This window comes from Chiloscyllium plagiosum, chromosome 7 (assembly GCF_004010195.1).
Source record: "Chiloscyllium plagiosum isolate BGI_BamShark_2017 chromosome 7, ASM401019v2, whole genome shotgun sequence".
Classification (NCBI taxonomy): Eukaryota; Metazoa; Chordata; class Chondrichthyes; order Orectolobiformes; family Hemiscylliidae; genus Chiloscyllium; species Chiloscyllium plagiosum.
In genome coordinates this window covers 12,918,285-12,927,788 of record NC_057716.1, presented here as the reverse complement: position 1 = coordinate 12,927,788, position 9,504 = coordinate 12,918,285, and the positions used below count along the sequence as shown (strand labels likewise).

Genomic DNA, 9,504 nt, shown 5'->3' with positions numbered 1-9,504 from the left:
CCATGCTTACAATGCTAATCAAATAAATATCAGTTTTTACTGTATTTAGAAATTAAAATTAAGTTTTAAGTGAGTTATTTAAAAAATTGAAACTCTTTAATATTAACTCAATTACATTTATCAGTTTGCGTATTTGTTTGAATATCCTTTAAAAGGTTAATCTTTGGTTTAGTTTCAAGACTGTGTCTGAGGACAAAGATACTGTACTCTGACTGTGTGGTTATAATACCGGTTTCACAATCCAGCTGTCAAGTTCAAACCCCAACGTGGCTTCTACTGGAAACATTTGCATGAAAGCTGTGGAATTTTTATAAAACCTGACACCCTTATTCGGTCCAGTCCGTATATAACTCTGAGGGCTGCCTCACTAAAACCAGAAAAGAACAATAAAGTTTGTGTTTCGGAATCACTCACATTCCAAACAAGTACAAAGTAGAATGAGGCTAATTTTTCTTTTCTATAGCAATTGGAAAAAGGTTTAAGATACATCTGAGAGTTGTGAGTATTTGCAGTTTGTAATCTGAGTGTGTGGATTTTAAAGAATCCCCAAGCAGCACCACATGCTTTAATTGGAGAATGAATGGAAATCATCTCTTTTTTCATGTTGTGAGGGCTTATAATTTTCTATTAAGCTGAAGGTTGAATTTTTAAAGGTACGTTCAGACTTCTGCTCCTTATTTGCATGGTTGCCAAGTTTTGAAAGGACTTGTATTTACGAACAAATATGATTAATTTAAATGATGTACTCAGAGAAGTATAATTTGAGCAGTTGAAAAATCTGATCTTAAATAATTTTTTGACAGTTAAAGAAAGATATAGATTTTATATATATAGGGAATAGAATACTTTTTATTGTAAATCCAACTAAATATATATACATACACAAAATGAACCTTTCAGCCCATCCATACCTGTGCTAGCTGTTTGAAAACACTATTCAATTAATCCAATTCCCCTGTTCTTTTTCCATTGTACTGTTAAACTTTTATTTTTGTTGTCCAATTCACTGTTGAAACTTAATCGTGAATCTGTACCCACCAGCTTTTAACATACCACATTCCAGATCTTTGCAACTCACTGTGTAAAACAAATGTTCTCAATTCTCCTCTGATTCTCCTGATTTTCTGTTGTGTTGAGTCTATACTGCCCAGTTACTGACAATCCTATTACCGGTAGCAGTTTCTCTCTTTTTACTAATTGCAACCATTCATGATTTTGAATACCTTAATTCTCATCTGAACCTTCTTAACTTCAAGCGGAACACCCAACTTCTTCAATTTCTCCACATAACTGAAATCTCTCATATAACATTCTGGCAAATCTCTTCTGCACTTCCTCCTGAACCTTGACATTCTTCTTAAAATGCGGGGCCAGCATTGGGCAGTTCAGCCAGCACTTCCTTTTCCTAAGAGATAATGGGGCAGTTAGCGAGACAGTCAATAATCGGGTGGGTTGGCACCAGGGAGATACCTGCTCTGTTCTGACCACAAGACAAAGTAACCTCTAGATGGGAAGGCCCATGGTCAGCCTTCCTGACATGCCATCAGTTAAGGTCCTTAAGTGGTTGGTCAACAACCTCTTGAGGGCTTCATCCTATCACTTCCTTGACTAGCTGTGTTCTCAGCAGGAGAGAAACTGGCAATGTTGTGTGAATAACCCTATGGGAAGGTGGTAGCCTGGTGGTTTTATTGCTGGACTTTTAATCCAGAGACTCAGGCAATATTCTGGGGACCTGGATTCAAATACCACCATGGTAGAAGTTGGAATGTGAATTCAATGAAAGAAAACCTAGAACTAAGAGTCAAATGATGACCATGAAACCATTGTTGATTGTCAGAAGACCCCATCTGATTCACTAATGTTCTTTCGGGAAGTGAACTGTCATCTCTTACCTGGTCTGGCCTACATGTGACTCCAGACACACTGAAATATGGTTGACCTTAACTGCCCTCTGGACAATTGAGGATGGGCAATAAATGCTGGCCTAACTAATGATGTCCACACCCTATGAATGAGTAAAAATCAAGGTTCTGTGATATGGAGTTTGTGTCCTGGTGGTATTCCGATGTTTGGGACCTGACGGTTTTGTGAGAACTGTGGCCCGGAGGTTGAAAAAATGCTACAGAGGCTGATATCTTTTCACAAAGTCACCCTCTATTTACCCTCCCTTGACACTGATACTTCAGGTTCCAGAATGAACAGAAACTCTGACATGCTTCTTTGCATCTGTCAGTCAGGGCTCCCTGATTCATAGAGTCATAGAGATGTACAGCATGGAAACAGACCATTTGGTCTAACCCATCCATGCTGACCGGATATCCCAACCCAATCTAGTCTCACCTGCCAGCACCCAGCCCAGATCTTTCCAAACCCTTCCTATTCAAATACCCATCCAAATGCCTCTTAAATGTTGCAATTGAACCAGCCTCCAACACTTCCTCTGGTAGCTCATTCCATACATGTACCAATCTCTGTGTGAAAAAGTTGCCCCTTAGGTCTCTTTTATATCTTTCCCCTCTCATCCTAAACCTATGCCCTCTAGTTCTGGACTCCCCGATCCCAGGGAAAAGACTTTGTCGATTTACCCGATCCATGCCCCTCATAATTTTGTAAACCTCTAAACGGTCACCCCTCAGCCTCCGACGCTCCAGGGAAAACAGCACCAGCCTATTCAGCATCTCCCTATAGCTCAAATCCTCCAACTGTGGAAACATCCTTGTAAATCTTTTCTGAACCCTTTCAAGTTTCACAACATCTTTCCAACAGGAAGGAGACCAGGCATGCAATATTCCAACAGTGGCCTAACCAACGTCCTGTACAGCTGCAACATGACCTCCCAACTCCTATACTCAATACTCTGATCAATAAAGGAAAACATACCACGCCTTCTTCACTTTCCTATCTACCTGTGACTCCACTTTCAAGGAGCTATGAACCTGCACTCCAAGGTCTCTTTGTTCAGCAACACTTCCTAGGACCTTACCATTAAGTGTATAAGCCCTGCTAAAATTTGCTTTCCCAAAATGCAGCAACTTGCATTTATCTGAATTAAACTCCATCTGCCACTTGTCAGCCCATTGGCCCATCTGGTCAAGATCCTGTTGTAATCTGAGGTAACCCTCTTCACTGTTCACTATACCTCCAATTTTGGTGTCATCTGCAAACATACTAACTCTACCTCTTACACTTGCATCCAAATCATTTATGTAAATGACAAAAAGTAGAAGACCCAGCACCGATCCTTGTGGCACTCCACTGGTCACAGGCCTCCAGTCTGAAAAACAACCCTCCACCACCACCACCCTCTGTCTTCTACCTTTGAGCCAGTTCTGCATCCAAATGGCTAGTTCTCCCTGTATTCCATGAGATCTAACCTTGCTAATCAGTCTCCCATGGGGAACCTTGTCGAACGCCTTACTGAAACCCATATAGATCACATCTACCACTCTGCCCTCATCAATCCTGTTTGTGACTGCCTCAAAAAACTCAATCAAGTTTGTGAGACATGATTTCCCATGCACAAAGTCATGTTGACTATGCCGAATCAGTCCTTGCCTTTCCAAATACATGTACATCCTGTCCCTCAGGATTCCCTACAACAACTTGCCCACCACTGGTCTTTAGTTCTCTGGCTTGTCCTAACCACCCTTCTCAAACAGTGGCACCACATTCAACCAGATTAATTGTCCCAAAAGGGGGATTTCATACTTTATGAGGTCAACCTAGCTGACAATCACTACTACCATGTTGTGGACTTTGGGGCTTGGAGGTGTTCTCGGGGTTGGTGCCTGGTGATGGTGTGCGATGTGGGGCCTGGTGGCGTTCTAAGATTTGGGCACTGTTGATATTGTGGGGTTTGGGGCTTGGTGGTATTGTGGGATTTGGTGCCTGGTGGTGATGTTATAGGTTTTTGGGGTTTGGTAGTGATGTTGTAGGCGTTTGGGGTCTGATGATGTTGTAGGTTTTTGGGGCCTGGTGGTGATGTTGTAGTGGTTTGGGGCCTGGTGATGTTGTCAGGGTTTGAGGCCTGGTGGTGATGTTGTAGGGGTTTGGGACCTGGTGATGGTGTGGAGTTTGGGGCCTGGTGATGATGTTGTAGGGGTTTGGCGCCTGGTGACATTTTGGAAAGAAAAGATGAGTGGCGAAGCCGGGAATGGCACCTTTTGGGTGAGGTAGTTATGGGCCCCCAACTATGGAGGCTCCTCAATCTGATACTGGAATTCATAGGCATTTACTTCTTGAATCCACAATGAGAAACTACCAGATTTTGTGTGTTTGTAAAATTTTGAAAGCAGAAGGACAATGGGACGTACAGCCGTAACCCAGCTCCTGGGATTGGATTACTCACCCAGCTCAGTTTGCAGCTTCATTTGAACCACATCAGAGTACGTTATAGTTGGGAATCAGATTTCTAAGATGTTAGTCTCCTATGTGGCCTAAACATGTCTGCCCTTATTGATTAAAAATTCAGCCCAAGATCTATGAAGCTGTCTACCACATTAGACATATTCACATCTCTGCCTTCAATACCTCAATATATTGCATTGCATTTTTATCTCTTACCTTGCTGAAGGGAATCAATGATGAAGAATGAAAGGATCAGACCAAAGACAGCCAGCATGGGCATTGTGCGGTACATTTTCATTGTTGGGTTAAAACATTGGCTGTTCTAGCTGGAATTAAAGAAAATTTCAATCGTATTTAAAAACTTTGCACAGGTTACATAACACGTTCACAGACCATCTGATCCTAACATGTACATGTACATTTTATTTATTTAGTCAAGTAAGATTCTCACTGTTTTGAAATTAAGATTCACCTCAAATGAGTCTTTCCCAGAGTCCACATTACTTAACAATACATTGTTAAAAATCACACAACACTGGTTATAGTCCAACAGGTTTAATTGCAAGCACTAGCTTTCGGAGCGCTGTGCTTTCATCAGGTGGTCGTGGAGTACACAGTTGTAAGACACAGAATTTATAGCAAATTTAAAAATGTTTCAGCTCATAATAAATAAAAGCCAGCCAGCTGACAAATTAAAGCTGAGAAGGTGCTCAGGAGAGAAGTCGGACTCTGGATTGATATACAATTACCTGCATATGTCGGTCTCAGTCTGGCAGGGTCATGTGATCTCTCCCTTGAGGCATACACCCTGTAGGCCACCATCTTAAGCTTCACTTCAGTAAAGCCCTTGTGTTCAACACAGTTCTGAGAAAGGGTCACTGCACCTGAAACAGTAACCCTGATTTTTTCTCCACTGCTGCTGGGGGACCTGCTGAGCTTCTCCAGCAATTTCTGTTTTTTTTTTATTTCCAGCAGCCACAGTTCTTTCAGTTTTTATTTAATTAAAAACTGTGCCGCTCATTTCACTCAGAAGAGTTTCGTTTCATAAAACCAAAAGATATAGAAGGAGAATTAGACCATTTGGCCCATTGAGACTGCTCTGCCGTTCAATCATGGCTGCTATGTTTCTCAGCCTCATTCTCCTGCCTTCTCCCCTTAACCTTTGATCCCTTTACTCATCAAGAACCTATTTATCTCTGTCTTAAAGACATTCAATGATTTGACCTCAGTTACTTTCTGCAATAAGTTCCATAGTTTCACCAAACTCTGGCTGAAGAAGTCCTTCCTCATCTCAGTTCTAATTGGTCATCTTTCACCCGGAGGCTGTTCCCTCTGATCATAGTCTCTCCATCTAATGGAAACATCTTCTCCACATCCACTTGATCCAGTCCTGTCAGTTTGCTGTTCTCTGACTTTGCCCTTGTGAGTAGAAGACATGTCTTCAGCATTTAATTTAGCCCATTATTTCCTGATTAACTCACCCTAACCAAAAGTTTTCAATGTCGGTGATGCATCAAAATATACATTGGCCATTCGCTTCTTTTAGGAGGTAATCGTAAATAATTGATTAAATTAGGTTTAACTTAATATTAGCAAAATTTCAATGGTTGAAGGCTTCAGCATGTTGGAATATTATCACAAAAACCCAGCAATACTTCCAAAGTCTCTTATTCATACAATTTAGCTGCAACTTATCATAAGATTAAAAATAACTAGTTTATTTGTTCTACAACAGAGATAATTGCAATCACAGGAAGAAAATCTTATCTTAACACCAGAATAGATGTTTGCAATATTCCATCATAGGTCCGGCATCTGCAATGATTTCCTGTTTTCATGCTGTACATCCCTATCACTCGATGGTTCTAGACTTCAGCAAGTCTGGTTCTGCTACGGTATTCAACAAATCCAATTTCTCTCTTGTATATTTTCTGTGTCAACTATAATGTCTCAAATTGCGGCCTCATTGTTAATAATTCATGGGCAACATCAGTTACACTTATTTAGAGTTTTTTCAAGCAAGTCTTTGGCCCATTGTTGATTACCTTCCAGGAGATCCATGCAGTTATCCCTAATATTTGAATTTCTCTCAAACTCTTAGAATTCATTTACTTTATCATGGATGAATATCAACTGAGCAAACTTTCATCTATATATATCTACAGATCATTTTTCTACATGAGCATGTGTGGGTATTGTACAATATCATACTGTTTTAATGCAAAAAGAGGACAAAAGTACACAGCTAAGGTAATCCAAGATGAAGGATGGGAAAAATTTCTGGCTGTAACAGCTGCTCCTTTTTTTGAGGTATTTTAGGTGTTGGAGGTGATTTTCTCGAATTACAGGAGCAGCAATTACCGTTTTATATGCTGTTGCATTGTTTTGGAACTTTGGAAAAAAAGTCAAAACAACAGCAGTTTTAAAAGGGAGAAGAACAGACAAAGGAAGCACATGGTGAGGTCAGTGCAGAAGAGAAAGAAAGACAGAGAGAGAAAACCTGCACAGTTTACTGCCTTTGATGTTTGAATTCGTGTATTGCTGGACATCGGAGTGCATCTGGGAAAATGATCAAACAGTGAAATTCACAACTAATCTTGGAGGAACTGTTGGGCAAAGTTCACAGCACAGAATCAGATAAGTTAATCGTTGTTTTACGTGTGGCCTACAGAGAATCTGCAGTAGCGAGTAGAGTAGATTCTTTCTTGATTATATATTTTTGGAGATATGTCTCTTGGTTAAACTTAAACTATAAGCCATAACTATTAATTTAACCTGGGGCAGTGTTTGTAGAGGAATAAGACGGTGTTATTTTCTGGGTCTATAGATTGTGAAGGACCAAAGTTGGCCTTTAATAGAGTGATATGTACTGCTTGTCAGATGTGGGAATTTAAGGGTTACTGCGGATTATATCTGCCATAAATGCTGCTGGCTGCAAATTTTATCAGATCGAATGGATCGGTTGGAGAGACAGTTAGAAGCAATGAGGAATTTGCAACAGCAACAGTATGTGATGGATGGCAGTTATAGGAAGGGGGGGGGGGGCAAGTCTCAGATACAGTCACATAGATGGGTTAACTCCAGGAAAGGTAAGAGAGTGCAGGAGTCTTTTGTGGATATAACCATTTCAAACAGGTACGCTGTTTTGGAAAATGTAGGGGGTGATGGATTCTCAGGGGAACGTAGCACGAACAGCTAAGTTTCATAGGGGGTATGGAGACTGGCTCTAATGCAACGAGGGGTAAGTCGGGTTCCAAGAGATCAATTGTGTTAGGGGATTCTCTAGTTCCGAGGTACAGACAGGCATTTCTGTGGCCAGCAGAGAAAAATCAGAATGGTGTGTTGCTTCCCTAGTGCCAAGATCAAGGATGTCTAGAGAGGGTGGAGAATGTTCTCATGGGGGAGAGGCCAGCAGGAGATCATTGCCCACATTGGAAACAAAGACTGCCATAGTGTTAAGGGTTTAGATGGAGAGGAATTACTTAAGTGTGTACAAGACAATTTTCTGATTCAGTATGTGGATGTACCTACTAGGGAAGGTGCAAAACTTGACTTACTCTTGGGAAATATGGCAAAGCAGGTGACTGAGGTGTCAGTGGGAGAGCACTTAGGGGCCAGCGACTATAATTCTATTAGATTTAAAATAATGATGGAAAAGGATAGACCAGATCAAAAATTTGAAGTTCTAAATTGGAGAAAGGCCAATTTTGATGATATCAGGCAAGAACTTTCGAAAGCTGATTGGGGGCAGATGTTCGCAGGCAAAGGGACGGCTGGAAAATGGAAAGCCTTCAGAAATGAGATAACAAGAATCCAGGAGAAAGTATATTCCTGTTAAGGTGAAAGGAAAGTCTGGTAGATATAGGGAATGCTGGATGACTAAAGAAATTGAGGGTTTGGTTAAGAAAAAGAAGGAAGCATATGTAAGGTATAGACAGGAAAGATCGAGTGAATCCTCAGAAGAGTATAAAGAAAGTAGGAGTATACTTAAGAGGGAAATCAGGAGGGCAAAAAGGGGACATGAGATAGCTTTGGCAAATAGAATTAAGGAGAATCCAAAGGGTTTTTAAAAATACATTAAGGACAAAGGGTAACTAGGGAGAGAATAGGGTCCCTCAAAGATCAGCAAGGCGGCCTTTGTGTGCAGCCGCTGAAAATGGGTGAGATACTAAATGAGTATTTTGCATCAATATTTACTGTGAACAAGGATGTGGAAGATATAGACTGTAGGGAAATAGATGGTGACATCTTGCAAAATGTCCAGATTACAGAGGAGGAAATGCTGGATGTTGTGAAACGCATAAAAGTGGATAAGTCCTCAGGACCTGATCGGGTGTACCCTAGAACTCTGTGGGAAGCTAGAGAAGTGATTGCTGGGCCTCTTGCTGAGATATTTAATTCATCGATAGTCACAGGTGAGGTGCATGAAGACTGAAGGTTGGCTAACTGGTGCAACTGTTTAAGAAGGGTGGTAAGGACAAGCTAGGAACAATAGACGAGTGAGCCTGATGTCAGTGGTGGGCAAGTTGTTGGAGGGAATCTTGAGGGACAGGATGTACATGTATTTGGAAAGGCAAGGACTGATTCGGCATAGTCAACATGGCTTTGTGCGTGGGAAATCATGTCTCACAAACTTGATTGAGTTTTTTAATGAAGTAACAAAGAAGATTGATGAGGGCAGAGTAGTAGATGTGATCTATATGGACTTCAGTAAGGCGTTCGACAAGATTCCCCATGGGATACTGATTAGCAAGGATAGATCTCACGGAATACAGGGATAACTAGCCATTTGGATACTGAACTGGCTCAAAGGGAGAAGACAGAGGGTGGTGGTGGAGGGTTGTTTTTCAGACTGGAGGCCTGTACCAGGGGGTGCCATAAGGATCAGTGCTGGGTCATCTACTTTTTGTCATTTACATAAATGATTTGGATGCGAGCATAAGAGGTATAGTTAGTAAGTTTGCAGATGACATCAAAATTGGAGGTGTAGTGGACAGTGAAGAGGGTTACCTCAGATTACAACAGGATCTTGACCAGATGGGCCAATGGGCTGAGAAGTGGCAGATGGAGTTTAATTCAGATAAATGCAAGGTGCTGCATTTTGGGAAAGCAAATCTTAGCAGGACATATACACTTAATGGAAAGGTCCTAGGGAGT

The 9,504-nt window shown here is 41.2% G+C and overlaps 1 protein-coding gene across 3 annotated transcripts in view; it reads right to left on the bottom strand.

The window, feature by feature from the left end:
• The window catches only part of LOC122551336 (collagen alpha-3(VI) chain-like), a 155,488-nt gene that overhangs the window by 132,814 nt on the left and 13,170 nt on the right, over positions 1–9,504 (bottom strand). For all 3 annotated transcript variants that reach the window (XM_043693063.1, XM_043693066.1, XM_043693065.1), the window contains exon 2: positions 4,564–4,673. In XM_043693063.1, the coding sequence (XP_043548998.1) occupies positions 4,564–4,645 (82 nt within the window). In that variant the 5' untranslated portion in view covers positions 4,646–4,673. The remainder of the gene's footprint in view (positions 1–4,563; positions 4,674–9,504) is intronic.